The 23,099-nt window shown below is 54.3% G+C and overlaps 2 protein-coding genes across 5 annotated transcripts; both read left to right on the top strand.

Moving 5' to 3' along the window:
- The first annotated feature begins 1,207 nt into the window (after positions 1-1,207).
- On the top strand, positions 1,208-14,835 carry CSF3R (colony stimulating factor 3 receptor). 4 transcript variants are annotated; one of them, XM_036350703.1, is made up of 17 exons: positions 1,208-1,478; positions 2,641-2,689; positions 4,321-4,407; positions 6,352-6,648; positions 7,656-7,779; positions 7,925-8,112; positions 8,904-9,073; positions 9,190-9,343; positions 9,439-9,518; positions 9,964-10,177; positions 11,014-11,202; positions 11,546-11,647; positions 12,251-12,397; positions 12,494-12,634; positions 12,844-12,937; positions 13,174-13,255; positions 13,687-14,835. In XM_036350703.1, exons 3-17 carry the CDS (start codon positions 4,341-4,343, stop codon positions 14,164-14,166), a joined length of 2,529 nt encoding a protein of 842 aa, XP_036206596.1. In that variant the 5' UTR covers positions 1,208-1,478; positions 2,641-2,689; positions 4,321-4,340; the 3' UTR covers positions 14,167-14,835. The 4 variants fall into 4 exon arrangements, with proteins under 4 accessions (XP_036206596.1, XP_036206595.1, XP_036206594.1 ...); XM_036350702.1 differs by having other exon boundaries at positions 2,575-2,689; XM_036350701.1 differs by having other exon boundaries at positions 2,563-2,689.
- A 2,097-nt stretch (positions 14,836-16,932) lies between these two features.
- On the top strand, positions 16,933-23,006 carry MRPS15 (mitochondrial ribosomal protein S15). Its single transcript, XM_036349520.1, has 8 exons — positions 16,933-17,159; positions 17,510-17,551; positions 18,605-18,680; positions 19,748-19,796; positions 20,279-20,363; positions 21,184-21,242; positions 22,440-22,631; positions 22,855-23,006. Exons 1-8 carry the CDS (start codon positions 17,036-17,038, stop codon positions 22,987-22,989), a joined length of 762 nt encoding a protein of 253 aa, XP_036205413.1. The 5' UTR covers positions 16,933-17,035; the 3' UTR covers positions 22,990-23,006.
- Positions 23,007-23,099: the final 93 nt, after the last annotated feature.

Here is a 23,099-nt window from a genome sequence, read left to right as displayed (position 1 = left end):
GTACAAAGGTCCTGGGGCAGGAAAGAGCCTAACCAGTTCAAGCAACAGCAAGGGAAGCAGAATGGCTGAGCGGAGCAGAAAGGGAGAGAACTATAGGAGAGGGATCGGGGAGCAAATGGGGGTGCTCCAGGTGGAATGGGAACTTGCAGTTCATTGACAGGGGTTTGACTTTGACGCTGAGATGGGACCAATTGGGGGGTTTGGGCAGTGGATGCTGGGAACCGGCTTCTGTTTGATCAGCATCGCACTGGCTGCTGATGGACCTTTAATTAACAGGTGGAGGGACAAAGAAGAACGGAAGTAGGAGACCTGGGAGGGGGCCATGGCAATCATCTAGGTTTGTGTGATATTTACATCCTCCAACTGTTTATCATGAAAATATTCAAACAGAGCCACGCTGAACTTTACAGTGAGCATCTGTCTACCCAGGATTCTGGTTCTATTTCGAAAGAAGAATCAGTGGGATTCGCTGAGCCTGCAGGGGCCTAAGGGACATCTCGGGGAAGTAACCGCAGACTGTTGGGTATTTCGATCTGGAACCAAAACTGCAGCCCAGGTCGACCCCCTCACCCCAGGCTCAGAGAGCCCATTTTTTTCTAAAAGGATTATATGTTAGCGACACTCTGCTAGTCAGGTGGGACCTAACCTTCCTGGGTCATAAATCCAATAAACTATGAACAGAAAAATGCACAGAAAATTATAAACAATTGCAGGGAAATCGTGGATATAGAGAATGAAAGACGTAAGATGTAGTCTGTTCCACTCCCTCAGAAAATGTCCGTTTAGCAGAATCCTTGTGAGCAAACATGACTAGTTTCTGGCGATCCTCTGAAGACCCTGAACCACACAGGTCTTCCCTCTGGGGTCCCAGAGTCCCCATTTCTCCTCTGCTTGGCCACAGGCAATGGTAGGAGCACAGCGGTGAGGAAGGTGCTGCATGACTAAATGCCTGTAACCTGGAGGCTGCCCTGAGTATTGTGAGGATCAGGGCTCCAAGGCTGGTGCCAAAAAGAGGCTCAGAGCTGAGCGAACCTTCCAGCCAGGGTCTGTTCTGAGCGATGCTCCCCAAGGCAAGGGACAGGGGAATGGCACCCAGCTGGGTTGGAGCCTGGGCCTGGCCGGGCCTCAAAGCTTTGAGGTCAGGAAATCCGGAGACAGAGGAGGGGACATCGTTGCCACATCCCCCAGCCCCTTTAAGACCCCCAGGGCAGGAAGGCTGCCCAGCCTCACCAGCTTCCCTCCCAGGCTCCTTCCTGGGAGGAAGGGGCTGCCTGCGCCGCAGCAACAGGGCAAGGGAGGGAAGGAGGCTGGGCAGGTGTTGCAATCCACAGCCCCTGGGTCTGTCAGAGGCCAGGAGCCACTAACGACAGGCTGGGGAGAGAAGTCAGAGGCGCTGTTTTCAGGAACTTGCCTGCAGAAGAGAGCGGAGACCCGGAGGCCAGGCGGCAGCGGCTGGCTGCGCGGCTGCAGGCTCCAGCGTGAGTAGGGGAGCCCCTAGGAGAGCTGAGCCTTGGCCTTGATGGGGGCCTGGAGTGCTGAGGCCATCCCCTCCCGCCCACCCCGCCCCCCAGCTCTGCCAAGTGCCAGTATTCAGGGCCCCTAGGCCTGGGACCAGAGCTCCTGCCTTTGTGGTTTGTCCTTGGACCAGGGACCCTACGCACTGAGTCTCTTTTCCCAGAGATGTCCCCGCTTGGGGGTGGGCATCACAGACAGCTGGGCTCAGGGAAGGGCCTCCTTGTTAGCCCTCCCAGGCCTCTGCCTCTCAGAGGTGCGTCTCCACCTCCGTCTGTTTCGCTCTCCGTTTCTCTTTCCCCCGCCAGCCACTCTCTGGCTTGCCCGGGACTCCGAGCCTCTCTCTGTCTCTCGCGTTTCCCTGTCTTTAAATCTTAAACTCTCGTGGGTATCAGACTGCTTCTCAGCCTCCAAGTGCCTCAGTCTCTCTGTGTCAACACCATCCTTGTCTCTTGGGCTCGTCTCTCCCTGACTCTCAGCGGCTCCCCTGCCTGACTTTGTCTCCATCGTGTGGGTCTGCCCTGCGTAACTTCACTTTCTTACTCTTTCTGCCTCGATCTCTCTCTGAACCACACCTGGGAAGGCCTCTCCCTCTGTTGGTTCCCAGCGCCCTCCTCCCTCCCATCCTCCTGCCATAGAAACACTGCCAGGTGAACTAGAGTAGAAAGAACAGGGAGAGGGGCGGGAACTGGAGAAGGTGGAGTGGAGGGAGAGGAGAGGGAAGCGGAAAGAGGGGGTGTGATGCAGGGCTGGGGGGGGGGGGGGCGGGCAGCGGGTGTGCTGGGACCCAGAAAGAGCCAAAAAGTGCCCAGCAGAGATGGCTGGAGCGAAAGGGAGACTTGGGGCCAAGGAGCTGGAAGTAGGGGACCCAGAAATGAGGCCTTGAAGCCATGCAGCATGACACAGACAAAGCAAGGTGGCTGTCCCAGGAGGCGGTGACCACGCAGCCTGCAGGCGGGAGAGGCGCTGAGCCCTCCTGTGTTCCGTGAGGTGGTGAAAATAACTTGGTGATTGAGTTCTTTCTCCTGGCGGCTCCGGCCCCGCGCCAAGTGTTTTTCTCAGGGTCGTCTTGTTTCATCCTCACCACAACCCTGAGAAGAGGATGCTGTTCTTATCCCTCCTTCACAGATGGGGAGACTGATGCTCAGAAAGTAACCTGTCCAAGGTCACCAGGCTGGTAAGTGGCAGAGCTGTGGTTCAGACCAGCTGGTCTGACGCACAGCTGGGCTCCCAAGCTCTCTGCACACTGACCCCAAGAGAGGAGCCCATGTTCCCACAGGCCCCAGTTCTCACTCACGGGGGCTGGGAGGCACCCGGGCTGCCGTGAGGGACCAGGGACCGATGCCAGGGTCCCAGTACCCAGCAGCCCAGCGGGGAGGATGACTGGCCTCTTGGGGTTTGGGGGTTGGTTGCCCACTCTGAGCATGAGCCAGTGGTGAAGTGGTCCCTCACCGGGCACAGGCTGGGCCTGAAGCTGCCCCTGCTAGGGCAGCAGGGCTGGGTAACACATGGAGATGGACACCAGTGTCCCAAAACCTGGGCCAAAGAGGATAAATCTTCCCCCAACAAGTGTGTGTGGCGGGAGGGGGGTAATCAAACCAATATGCTCTAGGAAGAAGGTTGCCAACCACTGAGTGGGGCGCTCTGAACAGCTGTACACAACGCTACAGGGCTGAGGGGCAGGCGGAGGCTGAAATCCAGCTTCTTCTCCAGTTACCAGGTCCTAGTGTGGGCTGCGTCCAGATTAGAGGGGAGAGAAAAAGTAACTTATGGGCTAGCCACCTGGTATCCTGATACTGTGACTATGTGGGGAGCCTGGGGGTCTTAAGGCCCCTACAAGCGGAAAGAGCCTTGGGTATCTGGGCAGTTGTTAGTCACACCTGTGTGGGAGGGAGAGAAGCTCTCTCCCTCCTGAACACAGAGGATCTGCTGGGCCACCACCTATGTTTTTATGAATGCACACGCTGGCTGGTCAGCGATTCCCACTGACCTGCCACCAAGTGTCAGTTAGCGCTGGAGGATCAGGTGTCTGGCCCCCAGACCCCAAAGGGATCAAGTGGAGGGTTAGGCTGGAAGCCCACCTGGCACCCTTCCTGAGAGGGGAACTAATGCTCCCTCCACCCAGGCACTGTCACCCGGGGACATCTCTGACACTTCTGGCATGACTCACCCAGCAGAACCTGCCTCACACTCATGCATGTGCAACCTGGATGTGCCGGGCAGTTAATACCCCAAGGGACATCCCTTGACCAATGGGGACGGGAGTTGGTGCATAAGTGTTCCCATCCTCCCTCCTGTTCAAAGGGTAAACTGTCCCTTGGGTGGACAGTTCTGAGGCATGTCCACGGCTCCTTGGAAAGTTCCAGCAGGCTTGAATCCTAGTTGTCTACAGAGGTGACATGTCCTTGTATTGGCTTTCCTTTCTTACCTGTTTCATTCTCCCTACTCCCTTGCTCTGTTCCTGGGATCTTCCTAAAATAAACTACCTGCATGCGAGCCTCATCGCAGGCTCCTCTTTGTTGGGGGGAGGGAGAAACCCAGCTAAGAAAGAAGGGGGAATGCTGTTCCTTGCTGCTCCCTTCCCTGCTCACTCTGGAAGGCAGGACAATAATAACAGTGCCTGTCACTTACAGTCATTTCCCATGTGCCCTGTGCAGTAGTGTGGGCTGTTACCTCCATTTTACAGACAGAGAAACTGAGGCTCACAGAGGTCAAGTAACCTGGCCAAAGCCACACTGCGGCAGAAAAGCGTTAAGCTCCGCTCTGACTCCGAAGTCCAAGGCCGTAACTACGCCCCTCTGCTTCCAGGTGAACAGCAAGTTGGCGCGATGGTGGTGGGGCTGGGAACCTGGAGCCTGGCCAGAGCTGCCCTGATCATCCTACTGCTCCCCAGAAGTGAGTGTGGCCGGGGTGGGTGCTGTGGTGGGAGGGGAGCTACAGGGAGAGGTTTCAGGGTTGGAGGAGAGAAGCATGTTCCTGCGCTGCCACGCAGCCCCTGGGGATCCTAGAGAATGCCCAGAGAATGAGACTGGGCCACAGGGCTGGGGTAGCTGGGCCCCCATCACGGACTTCTGCAAGCCGCCGCCCAGGAGGAATGGTGAGGGGACCTGAGCTGGTCAGCCTGGAAAAGCCCGGGGGTCGGGGGTGGCAGATCTTTCTGCTAATCTCTGCCAGGCTGTCAGAGGAACCTCTGGCTTCTGTGCAGTCTTCACGGGCAACAAAGGGATCAGGTAGGTTTCCTCCTGAAATAAGGAAGCCCAGGCAGAGCCCTCCTACTACGGAAACTCTGTCTTGAGAGGTGAAGAGCCTCCCATCTCTGGGGGCATCCAAGTTGAGGCCAGGATTGACAGGGATGTTGCACAGCAGGGCTTGGCAAACTTCATCCGATAGTAACTTTCAGGCTTTGCAGGCCACTGGCAGTCTCTATTGTATGTTCTTATTTGGTTTTGGTTGTTTTTAACCCTTTAAAAATGTAAGAACCCTTCTTAGCTGGCAGGCCATACCCAAACAGGGGACCCTGGCCCTGCTGTAGAAGACGTAGCACCAGGTGTTGCTTTTAAGTAAACAGTTTTGCAAGGTTCCTTCCAGTCTGAAATTCTGAGTCTGTGAAGTGCTAGGAGTCCCACAAATTTGCTCTGTGACCTGGACAAATTGTTCCTCCTCTTCGGGCCTCGACATCCCCATCAGGAAAATGGGCCGAAGGACACCTGAGAGAGGAGAGAGGGTATGGCGGGCAAAGCACAACACTTTATTCAATACATGTTCACCGTGGGCTACTCTGCTAGGTGCTGGGAATACAGCAGGGAGCAAAACAGCAAGGTCTCTGGCCTCACGGAACCTCTGGTCTAGCTGGGGAGACAGACAAGCAAATAATCACCTGGCTATAATTATGAAGGATAATAAGAGCTTTGGGAAAGTTCAGGGGGCTTGGCCTGGTCTGTTTACGTCCAAGATACCTAAATGTTAACCAGGCGAAAGAGAGGTGGGAGGAAAGGAGCCCCTCAAAAAGCAACAGCAGGTGCAAAGACCCTGAGATTGGAGAGAGCCTGGCATTTTCAAGGAATTGCAAGAAGCCAGGGTGATGGAGCTGAGAGAGGGAGGTCTGAGCTGTAAGTGGGAGGATTAGGCAGGAGCCAGGCCACGCGGGCTGCGCGTGGCTCTGGGTCTTTATCCTGGCAGCAAACACTCACTGTTCTACGTGCCTTACACACGTGATCACACCTAATGCTTCCATACCAGGGTCACATAATTAACAAGCAGTAGGATCAGGCCCTAAACCCAGGCAGTCTAGTTCCAACAGCCTTACTCCTATCTGTCAACCTCACTGCCTTTCGGAGCAATAACGTGCCACTGCAATGCTGAGATCGAGGTGCAGAAACCATCAGATCTGAATTCTGAAAAGACGGCTGTGGCTGCGGGGCTCTTATCATTCTAATCACTGCTTTCTTTCGTCACCCTGGGGGCGAGTGGTGAGCCGCAGCAGGCCTGCAGGAGCTAATGTGCACAACTCTCCCCAAGTTCCCATCAGGGATTTCAGGGATGTCCCACTGGTAACTTGCAGTCAGCCACGGAGGAATATTCCACCAGGGAAAGCAGCCGTACTACAAATCAGGATGGGTTTTTCTCTGCACAGCCGGTTGATAAACTTTTATGCACACATCACTATCTCTGTCTCCTCCCCAAGAGCCTCTCACAGTCCCAAACGCGGCACCCCACTCCAGCTCCCACATCTTGGGAGGCAGGGGAGGCCCTGAGTCTAAGAGTACAAAGGCCTAGCATGTAGCCTGGCTCTGCATGGCAGAGGAGTCACTCGTGGCCCATTCTCTTGCCCCATCCCAGGCCTGGAGGAGTGTGGGCGCATCAGCGTCTCAGCCCCCATCGTCCACCTGGGAGATGCCATCACGGCCTCCTGCATCATCAACAAGACCTGCAGCCACCTGGATCCAGAGTCACAGATTGTGTGGAAATTGGGGACAGAGCTTCATCCCGGGGGGAGGCAGCAGCGCTTGCCAGATGGGACCCAGGAATCCACCATCACCTTGCCCCACCTCAACGACTCTCGGGCCCTTCTCTCCTGCTGTCTGCGCTGGGGCAACAGCCTGCAGATCCTGGACCAGGCTGAGCTGCAGGCAGGCTGTAAGTCTCCTGCTCTGCTTCCAGTGCCCCCCTGAGATACTAATAAGAACTCTCTTTCTTGAGCTCTTGCCCAATAGCACTTTATGGGCTCAATATTAGGTCATCTTCCCTACCCGTGGATAGTGCTGTTTGGCCCCATTTTACAGATGAGAAAACTGAGGTTCAGAGAGGGTAAGTAACATGCTGAATGAAAGTCACAAACTAATAAGGATGGAGCGAAGATTTATATCAGGCAGCGTGGCCTGAGAACCAGTGTAGTAACTGCTACTTTATATGGCCGCCGAGTAAGCCCAACTCTCCAGTCTCAGGCTTCTGCACAAGTGGCAAAGAATGGAGTTTGTGCCAAGCCAATGCACAAAGACAGACCATGGTTCTTGTGTAAGAATCAACAATAGTGCTCTGAGCACTTTACATAGAAAGTCATTCGGCCTTCACAATAGCAGTGGTCAGCAAACCGCGGCTCGTGAGCCACATGCGGCTCTTTGGCCCCTTGAATGTGGCTCTTCCACAAAATACCGACTTCTGCGCATGGGCCACGAAGTTTCAATTGCACTGTATGTGCACGCCCGCACGTGGTATTTTGTGGAAGAGCCACACTCAAGGGGCCAAAGAGCCGCATGTGGCTTGCGAGCTGCGATTTGCCGACCACAGGCCTAGGGGACAGGTACATTACCATTACCCCCATTTTACAGATGAGGAAACAGAGCCCTTAAGTGACCTCAGAATCACACAGCTAATGAGTGGCAGAACCAGAGTGAAACCCAGACACTACCTGTCACTGTTAAAGGGGGTGGAGTTGAGGGGGTTTGAGGCTCTGTGAAGCCTGTCCCTGTGCGCGCCTGCAACTCGGTGTCCCCCCCGCCCCCCCCGGGCTGCACGGAGACAGGAGAAGAAACAAAGTGGCCCCAGAGGGAATGACCCAGAGCAGGGAAGCAAGCCGGTTGGTCCCAGTGGGAACTTTCTGAGTGTCCTACCCAAAGCCCTCACTCTCCCCACCCTGTGCACAGACCCTCCCGCCACGCCCCACAACCTGTCCTGCCTCATGAACCTCACCATCGAGAGCCTCATCTGCCAGTGGGAGCCAGGACCTGACACCCACCTGCCTACCAACTTCACCCTAAAAAGCTTCAAGTGAGTAGGGTCTCTATTCCAGCACCATCCTGGGGTGGGGCACAGGTAGGACTGTGGGTTTGGGGGAGACAGAGACAGAGATGGGAGGGAGAAGGGAGCCTTGCTGTCTTCCTCTGCTTGACACCCAAGCCTGGCCTATTGGCAGGAGCCGGGGCAACTGCCAGGACCAGGAGGAAGCCATCCCCGACTGCGTGCCTGAGGACGGGCAGAGCCGCTGCTCCATCCCACGCAAACACCTGCGGCTCTACCAGAGTATGGGCCTCTGGGTGCAGGCAGAGAACGTGCTGGGGACCAGCGTGTCCCCGCCGCTGTGCCTGGATCCCATGGACGTTGGTGAGTGATGCCCTTGGTACGGGGGAGGGAAGAGGCTCCCACAAAGTGTAGACCCAGAGAGGCAGAGAGAGGGAAACACAGACCCAGAGACAGACAGACACTGGAAGACCTAGGGATGGAGGAAGAGAAGAGAGACGGAGACCAAGGGGGATGCAGTTGGAGACAGAGCTATGGAGACACAGAGACGTGGAAGAAACACAGACACAAGGAGACACATTCATTCCTTGGGCAGGATTCTTGACGTGCCCAGTGGGTGCAAGGCACTGTTCTAGGTGCTAGGGATGCAGCAGTGAACAAAAGAGCAAAAACCCTGCCCCAGAACGTTACCTTCTAGTGGGCAAAATAAATAAGATAGGCTGTCAGCTGGTGATCAGTGCGAAGGGGACATTGAAGCGGGGAAGGGTGTGAGGGCTGGGGGTGGGGAGCAGCTGCTATTTCAGTAAGGTGGTCAGGGAGGCCTCACTGAGAAGGTGACATCTGAAAAGATCCTTGAAGGAAATGAAGGAGCAAGACACTGGGTCTGTGGTGGGACAGTGTTCCAGGGAACAAACAGTGCACCCTGGGGTGAGAGTATGAAACAGACCCAGAGAGAAACAGACGCATACACAGAGGCAGACCCGCAGAAACGTGATAACACAGAGATGAAGAGACAGAGCAAGAAAGAAAGACACAAGACCCCACGGATGGAGACCCAGGGAGAAAAATGGAACCACAGACAGGGAGAAGAGGGAGCTAAGGCAGGGCCTATCAGATGGGGGAGGGAAAGGGTCTGACAACCCCTCTCCCTGCAGTAAAACTGGAGCCCCCCACCCTGTGGGCCCTGGACCCCAGCCCTGAGGTGGCCCCACCCCAGCCAGGCTGCCTGCAGTTGCACTGGGAGTCATGGAAGCCAACCCTGTACATAGACCAGAAGTGTGAGCTGCGCCACCAGCCACAGCCTGGAGGAGCCGCCTGGACCCTGGTGAGGTGGAGGGCAACCTCAAGAGCCTGGGGTGGGGGTGGCTGAGGGGAGGGTACGTTGAGCTAGCCCTGAAGGGCACAGGAATCCAGGCTCAGAGCCACGCCTTCCTCCCCCAGGTGGGCCCCCTGCCCTCCAAGACCCTTCAGCATGAGCTCTGCGGGCTCCTCCCATCCACAGCCTACTCCCTGCAGATGCGCTGCACCCGCTGGCCCCTGCCTGGCCACTGGAGCGACTGGAGCCCCAGCCTGGAGCTGACCAGCGCGCAACAGGGTAAGCGGGTGGTGTGGGGCTGGGAACGGCCAGGACCCAGTCCCACCTCGAAAGCCCTCCCTGACCAGCACCCCCTCCTCTCACTCCATCCACAGCCCCCAATGTCAGACTGGACACGTGGTGGCGGCAGAGGCAGCTGGACCGCAGGACAGTGGACATGCAGCTATTCTGGAAGGTGACCCTCTGAAGCCACCCCTGAAGCTTCCTTCAACCCACACAGTCCCCTGTGAGCTGGGACTCAGGACTCCACCAGCTCTGAGTGGCTTGGATGCATTTGTGTGTGATTTGCATGCACTTTGCAAGTGCCTTGGAGACTTCTGAAATCTCTGTTAGCAGACACCGAAGGGTCTACCTGGCACATACTAAGGCAGGACTCACCGAGGGCAAAGGGTTGGCTCAGTGGATAGTTAAGTGCCTGCCGCACACACCAACTTGCTCCTTCCTTCTCTCCCTCCTAGGACCTGGCACAGGGCAACAGAGGGAAGCAGGGAGGAAGGGAGGAAGGCTGGCCTTCCTGGGGGGGCTCAGCTCCTGCGGTCCATCCACCCCATCAAGAAGCTCTCCCCCACTCAAGATGAGATGTGCATCCCCCTATCTTTTTCCTCCTCTGCCCACCACAGCCAATGCCCGTGGAGGAAGACAGCGGGCAGATCCAAGGGTACCTTGTCTCCTGGAGACCCTCGGGCCAGGCTGGAGCAGTCCCACCCCTCTGCAACACCACCGAGCTAAACTGCACCTTCCACTTGCCTTCGGAAGTCCGGGAGGTGGTCCTTGTGGCCTACAACACCGCCGGGACCTCCCGCCCCACCTCTGTGGTCTTCTTGGAGAGCACAGGTAAGGGCTGGCAGCTAGTAGAGCATGGTGGTTAAGCATGTACATTTGAAGGCTCAACTGCCTGGTTCAAACCTAGTCCTGTCACTTGCTAACAGTGTGGCCTGGGCCAGTTACTTAACCTCCCTGGCCTCTGTTTACTCATCTAGCAACTGGGGGTGATACAGCACCTACCTCAAAGGGTTGTTGTGAAGATTACGAGTTAAGACATGTGCCTGGCACATAGTAACTGTTCAGTATGTGTTAGCCATTATTATCATGAACCAGAACCAGGTTAAGCTATGGTGGTGCCTACACACACACACACACACACACACACACACACACTCACACACACACACACAGTCTTCTGCCAAGGAAGATGGTAGAGAAAGCCCTACGTTTTTCCAACTGGAACACGGTCCCTGAATTGATTGGTCATTCTCCAGGGACCAGCCACCACCACCCCCAGGTTCCTCGGAACATGGGTCCTCACAAGGTGTGACTAACAATAGCAATAGCTAATATTCCCACTGTCTAGCTGCATACCTCAGACGTTACTTAACCTCTCTGTGTCTGTTTTCTCATTGATAAAACGGGGACAGTAGTAGTGTCCCTGTCATGGGACTGTTAGCAGGCACCAAGGACTCTACCTGGCACGTACCAAGAACGCCATAGTGTTGGCTTTTGTAGACTCTATAAGGGAAGAACTTTTATCATCATTTCCATTTCACAGATGAGGAAACTGAGGCTCAGATATTGACTTGTAAGGAGCAAAGCCAGGATTTGGACCCAGGCTTCTGGCTCTAGGGCCTGTATTCTTTTCATCTTCATCCCATCTTCTCCTACTCTGTCTCCAGGTCCACCGCTGGGCAGACTCCATACCATGGCCCGAGACCCTCACAACCTCTGGGTGGGCTGGGAACCCCCCAGCCCTCGGCCTCGGGGCTATGTGATTGAATGGGGCCCGGGTCCCCCCAGCCCCAGCGGCAGCCATATGACTTGGAAAATGGAGCATAATGGAAGCATTGCAGGGACCCTGCTACAAGGTGAGGCAGGCCTGGGAGATGGGGAGGCAGTGGGCCAGGGGCAACCTGAACCACCCTGGACAAATAGATTCCCAAGCCTTTCTTGATCCTTCACTGGTCTCACCTCATATCCACAGAATCAGAAAGTTCCTCTTGCAGTCTAACTGGATCCTCTCTTGCTATAGCTCTGACTCTGCCACCCTTCTAGCTCTCTCTCTCTTCCACTTGTTTCCCCTTACCCCGACCAAACGATCTGAAGAAGAAGCTAGGCCCAGGTTAGCCCCGACTAGAGGTCTGAGGTTAGCTCCTGATCATCAGCAGAGGTTGCCCCTAACCAGGGTGCCTCCCCATTTTCTCTCCACAGAGAACATCAGGCCCTTCCAGCTCTATGAGATCACTGTGACCGCCCTGTACCAAGACACCGTGGGACCCTCCCAGCGCATCTACGCCTACTCCCAAGAGACGGGTTCGCCAGCCATCAGGCCCCTCCTCAGAATCTCCTCGATCTCAAGGCCTGCCTAGGCCCCACCCACCAGCACTAGGAGGAAGCATTTCCTTCCTCCCCAACCTCTGGCCCAAGGAGGGGTCCCCCCCAGTCCTAAGATCACCCCTGGCTTACACTGGCCCCCTGTGGCTACAAAGAAGTCAGGTGGTGGGGTGATAGAAATTAGGCAGTGGGTTTGGCGGAATGCAGGGAGCAAGTCTGGCAAAACTCAGTCCATTGTCCTGACAGAAATAAGGTGTCACGTGTGATAGAAATAGAGAGAGGGCCTGGCATCACTTCAGAGAGTGACGGGCAGAAATCGAATAGTGAGTAGGCCAAATTCAGGCCTGGGAGGAATCAGGGAGTCAGAGAGAACCAGGTGCAGATCCTGATTGGGCCACTTATTAGAAGTAGATGGGATTCGGTCCAAGTTCCCGAGACAATGAAGCTGGGATGGGCATATCCTCAGACTCTGATGTCACCCACCTCTCAGTGTGTCCCAGTTCTTGGGTCTGAGGAGCCACGAGAAGTCCAGCCGGGCTCTCCACCCGGCCCCTGTCAACCTGCACCTCTCTCTTCCGGCAGCCCCCTCCTACACCCCGGAGCTGCATCTAAAGCACATTGGCAAGACCTGGGCCCAGCTGGAGTGGGTGCCCCCAACCCCTGAGCTGGGGAGGAGCCCTCTTACCCACTACACCATCTTCTGGACCAATGCTCAGGGCCAGTCCTTCTGTGAGTCTGTCCTCAGCCCCAGAATGCCCGGGAGGGAGCAGCCTTGGAAGGAGCCTTGGCATCGGGGCCCAGCTGACCATTCTCCTCTATTCCCAGCCACCATCCTTAATGCTTCCTCCCATGAGTTTGTCCTCCCCGGCCTGGAGCCTGCCAGCTTGTACCACGTCCACCTCATGGCTGCCAGTCAGGTGGGGGCCACCAACAGTACAAGCCTCACCCTGATGACCTTAGCTCCAGGTAAGGGGAGGAAGGGGCTGGCCAGACAGGGCTGTTGGGAGGGTGCCTCAGACAAAAGATCTTCATTTTTAGAGTAGACAAGGCTGGCCTGGATCTCCTCCAGGTCCAAGGGAAGAGACCTAGCCCTGCCCTTGGATCCTAGTCTGAGAGAGGAGGACCAGCCTTACTCTCACACACTCTAATCTCTCCTGGCTTTCCCCTCACCCCAGGGGAGTTCGAGCTGCGCATCTTCCTGGGCCTGTTCGGCCTCCTGCTCTCGCTCATCTGCCTCTGTGGGGCTACCCGGTTCTGCTGCAGACCCAGGTGAATCCAGAGATCTGACACCCAGATACCCCTCCCCACAAGGAACTGCAGCCCCCCCCCCCCCCCCCGCCCCCAGCCTTCTCAGGCCTCAGGGCCCGTGTCTGGGAGTCAGGCCCTCCACCTTCTCCTCTCTGCACTAAGCAGCCATGCCTTCAGCTGCGGGGGGATGGGTGGGAGACAGGCTGGAAAGATGGGAGGGCATGCCTGGCCCTACCTTTACCTGCCCCCTTCTCCAGCAGGAAGAATTCCCTCTGGCCAAGTGTCCCAGACCCAGCCCACAGCAGCCTGGGCTCCTGGGTGCCTAGCATCCCTGCGGAGGTGAGAACCCTGGAGGAGGAGGGAAACGGGACTGGGGGTGTGGGCCCAGGTTCAAAGTGAAGAGCTGCCCCTCTGAGGATGAATACTCAGGCCTTCCCTTCACTTCCTAGCAAGATGCACTCCCTTTGGAGTAAAGCAGACCTGAGTTTACCCAGTTTATCCCAGCTCTACCCATTTCAAAACCTCAGACATCCCCCTGTGAAATGAGACTAATCAATCCCACACAGAACTGTTGGAGAGATTCACCAAGATGAGTCTGAACAGCACATAGCACATAACACGAACATATGAGGAGCTTTGCAGGTGCAAATCTTTGAGTTTCAACCGACAGCCGCAGAAAGGTCCCCACACTGACCCAGCTCAGGCAGGGACAGTGGCTGGGGCAGACATCTGAAATGAATCGTGCCCTCACCCCATGTCCCTGTCTCCAGGAGATCTTCCAGCTGCCCAGCCTTTGGGACACCAACATGCCACCCATCACCAAGATCACGGTGCTGGAGGAGGAAGAAAAGAAGCCTGGGCCCTGGGAGTCCCATGAGAGCTCAGGAACCTGTGGCCTTCCCGCCCTGGTCCAGGACTATGTGCTCCAGGGGGACCCAAGAGCATCTACTATCCAGCCCCAGGCCCAGTCAGGCAACAGTGACCAGGTCCTTTACGGACAAGTGATGGGCAGCCCCTCCCGCTCAGGACCAGCGGACTACATCCGCTGCGACTCCACTCAGCCCCTCTTGGGGGGCCTCACCCCGAGCCCCAAGTCCTATGAGAACCTCTGGTTCCAGACCAGCCCACAAAGGACCCCAGAGCCTCTAGGCCCCAACCAGGAGGATGACTGCGTCTTTGGGCCACTGCTTGACTTCCCCCTCCTGCAGGGGCTCCAGGTCCATGGGGTAGAAGGGCTAGGGGGCTTCTAGGGCTTCCTGGGATGCCCCCGCTGGGTCTGCCTCTTGAAAGGCTGGGGCCATCAGAGAGGAGGCGAGGGTCAGAAGGCCCGTCACTAAAAAACCACCCTGCCCCAGGACAGACAGGAAGGCTCCCGGTTTCCCACTGTCTGAGGCCCCCAGCACCCCTCCCCATGTGCCTAGTACCCATGGGCTGGGCCCTCCCACTGCCAAGGTCAGGAACGGCTTCCCCCAGCCTGTCCACTACAGTGCCTTCTGTACTTATTTCGTCATTTCCATCTCTTAAACTGGTCTATGGTTCCATTTGACTTGGCTTTATTTTAAGAAACTCTTCTGTGTGCCTGAGTCTCTGTTCTTTTCCTTTTCAGGACCCTGGCATTTGGGGGCGGGGTCTGTGCCTCTCAGAATTGTCGGTTGGTTGATTTTTTTCCTTCATTCATTCAACCAGAACCCTACTGGCAGCAGGGACTCAAGAAGGCCTTGGCTTAGTAGTCCATTCTCAGAGAGCTCCATTTTAGTGGAGAGTCGAAAACTGACCACGAGGACCCAGTGGCCAGGGTTACCTGGAGGGAGTCACAGAGTGCAACATAGGAATACAGACCTCAGAAAAAAGTAACTTCTGTTGGGGAAATATAATTCAAAACAAAATCTCCCGCCAACCCAGAAAAACTTCTCTACAAAGGCAGAAAATGAAGAAACCAGTTTTATTACTGAACGAGCATTAAACCAGAATGTGATGTGCACCACAGGCAATTAGCTAAAGGGCTTGCAAAGACAAGAAGAAATCATACTCTTGCCGGGCTGGTGTTGCTCAGTGTGTGAGCCTTGACCTATGAACCGAGAGGTCACGGTTGATTCCCAGTCAGGGCATATCCCCAGGGTGGGGCAGGCAGGAGTCAGCGGATAAATGACTCTCTCTCATCACTGATGTTTCTATCTTTCTCTCCCTCTCCCTTCCTCTCTGAACTCAATAAAAAAAATATTTAAAAAGAAATTGTACTCTTTTATATAGCCAAGTGGATCTGACTTAATACATATATTTTCTCAAGATAACTAGTTCTTAAGCAAGAGGACCTGACAGCATCATTTGTCACACAGGGGTCATTCTAAAGTCACCTGATAAATGGGGTAGTCACCTGTATTTGCTATCTGCATTTATCCAAAAGAAAAATAAATTTCTCATCCTATATAATCCTATATAATAAAAGCATAACATGCAAATCGACCAAATGGTGGAACAACCGGTCACTATGATGCATACTGACCACCAGGGGGCAGACACTCAACGCAGGAGTTGCCCCCTGGTGGTCAGTGTGCTCCCACAGGGGGAGTGCTGCTCAGCAAGAAGCCAAGCTCACCACTGGTGAGCACAGAGGCGGTGGCAGGAGCCTCTCCTGCCTCCGCTGCAGGCAGGCGGTAAGGAGCGAGGGGTTCCAAACTGTGAGAGCACTGGATTGCAAGAGAAATGTCTGAGTGCTGGGGATCGGGCCTAAGCTGGCAAGTGGACATCCCCCAAGGGGTCCCTGACTGCGAAAGGGCACAGGCCGGGCTGAGGGACCAACCCCCCCAAGTGTACGAATCTTGTGGACCGGGCCTCTAGTATCTTTATGAGAGGACATAGGTTTGCAACTTGGAGCTAGGCACTAGCTGAAGTTAGGCTCCTAGCCTGCCTCCCACAGAAACTGGGAGGGAGATAGGAGCACGATCTTCCTTAATAACTGCATTTCAAAGAGATGGCTCCGAGGTCCTACAGCAGCAGTTCTCAACCTGTGGGTCGCGACCCCTTTGGCTGTCCAACGACCCTTTCACAGGGGTCGCCTAAGACCATCCTGTATATCAGATATTTACATTACGATTCATAACAGTAGCAACATTACAGTTATGAAGTAGCAACGAAAATCATTTTATGGTTGGGTCACAACATGAGGAACTGTATTTAAAGGGCCAGAAGGTTGAGAACCACTGTCCTAGAGAAAGGCACTCCTGGGTTGTAAAACTGGCAAGAGGCTTACTTAGCTTTTAAAAAAATGTACACACATTTCAAAAGGGCAGAAAGAATTCACAATTAACAAGTATTCTTTTCTCTTTTTTGCCACGGGGAGAATTAAGTGTTATTTTCCCTACTTTTAATTTGGATTTGTCCTTACATTTCACAAATATTATCACAGCTACTGCTTATTGAATGTTCACTAAATACCAGATGCTTCGCACACAACTGCCTCAATTAACCCTCTAGCAACCTAAAGGATAGACACTGTTACTGCCATCCCCCTCTGAGGGATGAGTACACCGTGGCCCGGACAGGCTGGGTGGCTTGTCCACAGGATCACATGGCGAGTAAAAGGCTGAGGTAGGATTCCAGCCCAGAGCTGTCTGATTCCAAAGTCAGCGACCTTCACCACCAGGCTACGAAGCTGTCAGAGAGGAGGCTGAAACCCAGGGCCTCATCCTGGACTTGGGGGGGGGGGTTGGGGGGGTTGGAAGGAGTGAATATTAGTTCGGGAGAGAAGGCTACAACAGACCCCACGGAAGCCCCCAAAATAATCGGGGCCGAGATGAGAGACGCAGAGTGGGATTCAGGGCGGGGTGCGCGCCCGAGAAAAAGGGGCATCTTAGAGTGTAGATGGCACCGCACCCCACTAACGCGGTCGGGCAACCACCAAGTCCCCCACCTGGGGCGACCGCTAACCCCACCTCCCCGCTCGCGCCGGCCCGCGTCATCGCCGAGCCCCGCCCCTGCGATCAGCCGCTCGGTCCTCCTCTGCTCCGGTCTCGCGGCTGCACTCGATTGGTCGAGCCTGAGCCAGCATGGCGGCGCCCATGTAACCCGCTCCGCACCGCGAAGGCCACGGCGCCGCCGCCGCTGGGGTCAGAGGCCACCATGCTGAGGGCGGCGCGGAGGGTGCTGAGTGCCGTCCGGACCCAGGCCCGGGTCCTCGGGCTGCCGGGGGGAGGGTGCGCCCGGCTTCCTTCCGACCCCCGGGTCCTCCCCTCCCCTCCCCGCGGTGAGGAGCTGAGAAACGGGACTGCAGGAGTAGGGGAAGGGTTCGGCGGAGGTGGAGGCGGGTAGGGGAGAGAGGGAGGGTGGCGGGTAGGGAAGGAGTGAGACGAGGTGGGGGAGGCACAGGCAGCGGGGTGCAGGAGCCATGGACGGCGTGAAGGCGCAGGGGTGCGGAGCCATGGACGGCGTGAAGGCGCAGGGGTGCGGGAGCCATGGACGGCGTGAAGGCGCAGGGGTGCGGGAGCCATGGACGGCGTGAAGGCGCAGGGTGCAGGCACCTTGGAGGAAGGGCCGTAGGAAGGAATCGAGGCTGGACTATTAAGGCGATGGCCTCAGCCTCTCTTTTCTGCACAGGTCTCCTCCCGGCCGCCCGCGGCTATGCCATCCGGAGACCAGGTAGGAGCTCTCGGACGGGACGCGGGCGGAACTTGGGGCGGAAGAGAGGGTGCCCCGGAGGCTTGGGGTGGCGGAGAGGCCGGAGGCGGCTGGGTAGCCACGAGGTGGGGTGGGCCCGAGGTCCTACAACAACCGCGTCCACCTTGTCGCAAAGCTTCGGCCTGAAGCCCGCGTGCGGGGCGGGGGGCGTCGGGGCGCGGGAGCAGGAACCTTCCGCCCGGGTGAGAGTGGGAGGGAGCCAGGCAGGGGGGCCTCCCCAGGCCTACCTAGGAGACAGCCAGCCCTTGCCCTTCCGAGGGGCAGGGGGGTTTCCCCTCCGAGGCAGTCTGCACGTCGGTGAAGTTAGTGACACTGGGCAATCGCTTCCTCGCTCAGTCTCATTCTAAAATGAGTGTGGGAGTATCTGTTTGAGCGGATCGTTGTTGGGACTCGATGACACATGAAAAGCATCCTTAGTACTGTGTGCAACAAACGGTAGTATGTATTTGTATTTATTGCTATTCTTTGCATAGCGGCAGAGTAGGGTTTGACCAGAGGGGACAGGTTGCTCTCCCCCATACCTCTCCCTCTCCCTCACCTCCAAGCGAAGACAGGGATGCACACGCCAGGGCTCAGGGTTTCCTGTATTTGGTGCTTACAAGTGTCCCAAAGCTAGGGTTCCCTCCTCAACCCCCTTACTTCATTCACGCAGTCAGCGGGCAGTTGTTTTGTTGAGTGCCTGTTCCATGCTGGGCTATGGATCAGACTCGGGCAAGGGGAGGGGGGATTCAAAGGAAGTTACATTCAGTCCACATCCTGTTGGGGATGTGATAACTGTAGAGCCAGACAGGTGTGAGAGGTGACAATACAGGGTCTTGGGAAAGGCCATCTACTCCCAGCGTGAAATATCGGGGGCAGGTGCCCAGGGAGTTTGCAGAGGAGAAACCGAGCCCACAGATGTCCACACCTTGCTGGAGACCCTGGGTGTCTCTGATAGAGCTGGTGAGAAGAGTGAAGTCTGGGAGGATGGGCAATGAGTTAACTCTGGGTGTTTTCCATCCTTCCACTTGACAGTCCGGCCCAGCCAAGAAGATGACCTGCCCCCTTCCACGCTCCTCAAAGATTACCAGGACGTCCCTGGAATTGAGAAGTAAGCAGGAAAAAAATCTCTTTGGTGAAGCAGGGGGCCCTGGGAGGATTGGCGAGGAGAGGGGGGAGACAGTGGCTTCGAGGCCCAGCCTGATCTATCTGAAGCTTGATTATAGAATGGGGCCGAGAACTGTAGCAGCCCAAGCATGATGAGGGTGAGTGGGCAGCAGGGACAGGTGGAGCTTGTGGGGCTTAACTGATGACTTTTTTTGTGCTCTGGGTGAAGACCCTATACCAGTGGTCAGCAAACTGTGGCTCGCGAGCCACATGCGGCTCTTTGGCCCCTTGAGTGTGGCTCTTCCACAAAATACCACGTGCAGGCGCGCGTGTACAGTGGGATTGAAACTTCATGGCCCATGCGCAGAAGTCGGTATTTTGTGGAAGAGCCACATTCAAGGGGCCAAAGAGCCGCATGTGGCTCGCGAGCCGCAGTTTGCCGGCCACTGCCCTATACTATTAGATACCAAGGAGGTAACATGCCTCAGGTTTTTTTTAGAAATCTCTCATGTCTTGATCCTCTCAAAAATCTCTGTAAGGTAAGACATACTATCCTCATGTTATAGATTATCAAGCTGCCCAATGTCATACAGCTCCAATGGGACAGAGCTAGGGTTTGAATCCCCGGCCAAACACCACCAAGGCCAGGATCCTCCTGCTCGGCCTGTTGTACGGTGGTAGCTGGGCAGTCCCTCTTGCCCCTCCCACTGTGCAGTGTGACTTGAGAGAGAAACAATGATTATAGAATTGAAGTGTCTCAAAACAGATTGAACCATATTCTAGCTAAAACGGAAATCCTCTTTTACCCTCCCTATGGCGATCCTGGAACACTCGAGCTGACAGCCTCAATTTTCTGTAGTTATTACGTCGTTCCATGTTCTCAGCCCAGCAGGTCAGATGCAGGTTGACTTCTAATCTGTGGGAGATGGCTCCCGACTTCCAGAGAGACTCATTTGTTGTAAAAGAAGTTTTTTAATCATCCTTGCTTTGCCAACTAAAATGAAAACAGCATTGCTTCCCTTTTCTCCTCTACCCTAACATCTCTCTCTCATTGCTGTGACTTTTCCACAGGGTTGATGATGTCGTGAAAAGACTCTTGTCTTTGGAAATGGGGAATCAGGTGAGTGGCCTGTGCCAAACCTTGGCCTCCCTCAGTCCTCTCCTCTGGGACTCCCTCCTATCCTGGTAGCACCTCCCATCCCATGCTTTTCAGGTAGCAGCACATGTACCGGTGTCACTCTGTCTGCTTGTTAATACCTCGAGACTGAGCGCTTAAGGGCAGTGACAATCTTGTTCCCCACAATACCCCTAGCACCTGACAAACAGTAGGTGCTCAATAAAGATCTGATGTCTGAATGAATGAGCAAGCTTTAGGGACATTCATCCAACTAGCCATTTCTCCTGTCAGTAGCCTTGGCCTTGGGCTCACCTAGATGTGAATAGCCAAGTGGTTGGCAGAGGCCAGGCCCTGGTAGCAGAGTGAAGTCAGGCCCTGAGCTTTATGGCCTCGTTGCTATGACTGAAGCCCATGGCCTTGGGGGTGTGAGGACCAGATCTTATGATGGGGTAGCAGACTTCATAGACTCTCTCTATCTTCAACAGAAGGAGAAGCTAAAAATCAAGAAAGAACAATTGATGAACAAGGTTGTGGCAAACCCTGAGGACACCAGATCCCTGGAGGCTCGAAGTTGGTTAGGGGGCCCTTGGGGAGTGTGGGTTAAGGGGGGGCTGCTACCTGGTACTTGATCCAGGGCCCTCATCTGCAAATACATAGGGATTAGATGTGGCTTATTAAAGGAGAGAAAGAAAGAACCATGGATAATGAAACTGGACTGTGTGTCCTGAGCTGTGTGATGTTGGAGTCACTGCCCAGATCCTGCTTCATAGCTCTCTGTGAGCTCAGGCAGGATTCCTCAGGAACCCAAGTTCGTTCTCTCTCTCTCTCTCTCTCTCTCTCTCTCTCTCTCTCTCTCTCTCTCTCTCTCTTTGCCCACCTTTGCAGGAATCAAACAAGAGGATACCTGAGGAAGGATATTCTGGGGCTTTAGGAGATGAGTGGGAGTTGATAATTCTGAAAACTCATTTGTTAAAAACAGAGATAAGGGTGGTAGCTGGAAGGGGAGAGGCAAGGAGCAGACCCTTGGCAGTTCGGGAATTTCATCTTATTGCATTGGCTAGGACCTCCAGTGCAGTGTCGAATCATTAGCCATGATAGCATGCATCCTAAACTAATTCCTGAATTTAATAGGAATGCTCTAAAGTTTTACTGTAAAAATGCTATTTGCTATGGTTTGGGGATATAAGATTAAGGAGCTTCCCTTCCTTAGGCTTTGCTTGCTAAAGCAAAGATAATCCAAAATCTTTTGAGATCTTGGAATTACAGAGAGCTGTACAAAAGCCTTGGTGATTGTTATTCCTTGAGGTCTTAATACATAACCTAGGCCCCAGGCCCCAGGCCGTTCCTTCCTCTGTGCCCAGCTCTCATCCTCTGTGGTTTGTGGTTTCAGTTGTTGCCTTGACTGTCAAGATCCGCAATTATGAAGAACACATGCAGAAACATCGAAAGGTAAGCCTTGAGCATCACTCACAACTAAACACCAGCAGCTGGGCCAGAGGAGTCTAAGAGATAAAGGGCTCTGGGTCCTAAGGGTCAGCTTGAGATGCCAGGAGGCTACAGCACCAGAGTGCCCACTCCTCAGTGAGGTAAACATTTCCTTTCTGCCTCCAGTAGAGAAATGGAAGCCTTTCAGGGCTGTGCTGAATGTCACCCATGGTCACAGTGTCTGGCACCTAGTGGATGCTCAGTAAATATTTGTTGAATGCATAAATAGGGTCAGATTGCTCTGGGTTCAAATCCAAGCTCTGCCACTTCCACTTAACTAGTTAGGTGATTCTGGGTAAGTTACTTTACATGTCTGAACCTCAGTTCTGTCTGTAAAATGGGAATTATAATATCTACTGACAGGATTGCAAGGACTATATAAAATAAAAGCAGCCAACATGATGCAAATATAGTATTTAGGCTTCTTCCTAAATATTTTACATGCATTAGCTCATTTAATCCATCTTCCTGTCCCACTTTACAGAGGAATAATCTAGGCATGGAGAGGTTAAGTTATTCTCAAGGCACAGCACTAGGAAGTGAGTGCTAGGACTTCAAACTAAGGGGTCTGACTCCAGGGCCCATATTCTTAACCCTTATGCCGTATCTCAGCACAGTGTCGGGCACAGAGCTGCTGTAATTAGGCAGTTGCTAGTATTTTTAACAAGCACACAGTTTGTGAATGCAGACCGGTCCAGCTCCAGGCTGGCATCTCAGTGTTCTCCGGAAGCTGGTTGAGCCTGTTCCTCGGAGGTCAGAGTTTTGTTCTAGAATGTGGAACACCAGCCGCACTGCAGAACTTTCGTGGAGCAGCACCTCGCTGTGGGTAGGGGTCTCCAAGAAGAGTGAAAGTTCTTCCCTCCCTCTGCTCCATCTGAAAGTTTGCTGAGCTCTGGAGAGGCTGAGTGAGTAGTGTCGGGAAAGAGCATGAAATTTAGAGTGAGACGAGTATATCGATATTCAAGACCTGATAACATTGCTGACCCTTTATTTTCCCATCTGTAAAATAGGAATAACAATACCTACCTCAGAGTTGCCCTAGTATTTGCAAGAGATTGTTGGGCGACTTCAGGGAGATGATGAGATTACTATCCTTTGTTACTATAAAGTGGCACACCACTTATTTATGTAATACTGAAAGGGATACCAACCTTCTTCCAGGACAAAGCTCTCAAGCGCTATCTGATGATGAGCATTGACCAGAGGCAAAAGATGCTCAAAAACCTCCGTAAGACCAACTACAGTGTCTTTGAGAAGACGTGCAAGGGCCTGGGGATTGAGTACATCTTCCCCCCTATGTACTACCGAAAAGCCCACCGCCGCTGGGTGACCAAGAAGGCTTTGTGCATTCGGGTATGAGTCCAAATTGCTGCTTTGGTTGGTCCCGTTCTGGGACTGTGGTGGAAAGATCAAAAGGGAGGGGTTGTCACTTTCTGATAAAGGCATGGAACTGGCGCCAAGGCCTTAACCCCATGGAGAAAGGCTGTGTTCCAGCTAGGGGAGTCAGTTCCCAGCCCGTTTGCTCCCAGTCAGAGTTTTTACATAGAATTACAAAGTCTTTTTTTGTAATCTCCAGGTTTACCAGGAGGCTCAAAAGCTCAAGAAGCAAAAAAGGGCCTTAAAAGCAGCAGCAGCAGCCCAGAAACAACACCTGATGAACCCAATAAGCTCTCCCAAAGCTGAACCAGAGGCAGTCAAGGAAAACCAATAAATTTTGTTGAAGTTTTATCTTTCTGTCTTGAAGAATAATAGAAGGTGGGGCTCTTTGTGGCCTGAGGAGTTCATTCATTCATTGTTATTCAGCTCTGGGATCCCAGGGTT

This window comes from Myotis myotis, unplaced genomic scaffold (genome assembly GCF_014108235.1).
Source record: "Myotis myotis isolate mMyoMyo1 unplaced genomic scaffold, mMyoMyo1.p scaffold_m19_p_2, whole genome shotgun sequence".
NCBI classification, from domain to species: Eukaryota; Metazoa; Chordata; class Mammalia; order Chiroptera; family Vespertilionidae; genus Myotis; species Myotis myotis.
Note: the sequence above shows the minus strand (reverse complement) of the source record. Positions and strands in the feature narration are given on the sequence as shown.

Coding starts and splice junctions, on each gene's coding strand:
- CSF3R (XM_036350703.1), top strand. CDS start 4,341: ATGGTGGTGGGGCTGGGAACCTGGAGCCTGGCCAGAGCTGCCCTGATC. Junction 9,344..9,438: donor GCTGACCAGCGCGCAACAGG/GTAAGCGGGTGG, acceptor CTCCATCCACAG/CCCCCAATGTCAGACTGGAC. Junction 13,256..13,686: donor TGCCTAGCATCCCTGCGGAG/GTGAGAACCCTG, acceptor CCCTGTCTCCAG/GAGATCTTCCAGCTGCCCAG.
- MRPS15 (XM_036349520.1), top strand. CDS start 17,036: ATGCTGAGGGCGGCGCGGAGGGTGCTGAGTGCCGTCCGGACCCAGGCC. Junction 17,160..17,509: donor CCTCCCCTCCCCTCCCCGCG/GTGAGGAGCTGA, acceptor TTTTCTGCACAG/GTCTCCTCCCGGCCGCCCGC. Junction 19,797..20,278: donor CTTTGGAAATGGGGAATCAG/GTGAGTGGCCTG, acceptor TATCTTCAACAG/AAGGAGAAGCTAAAAATCAA.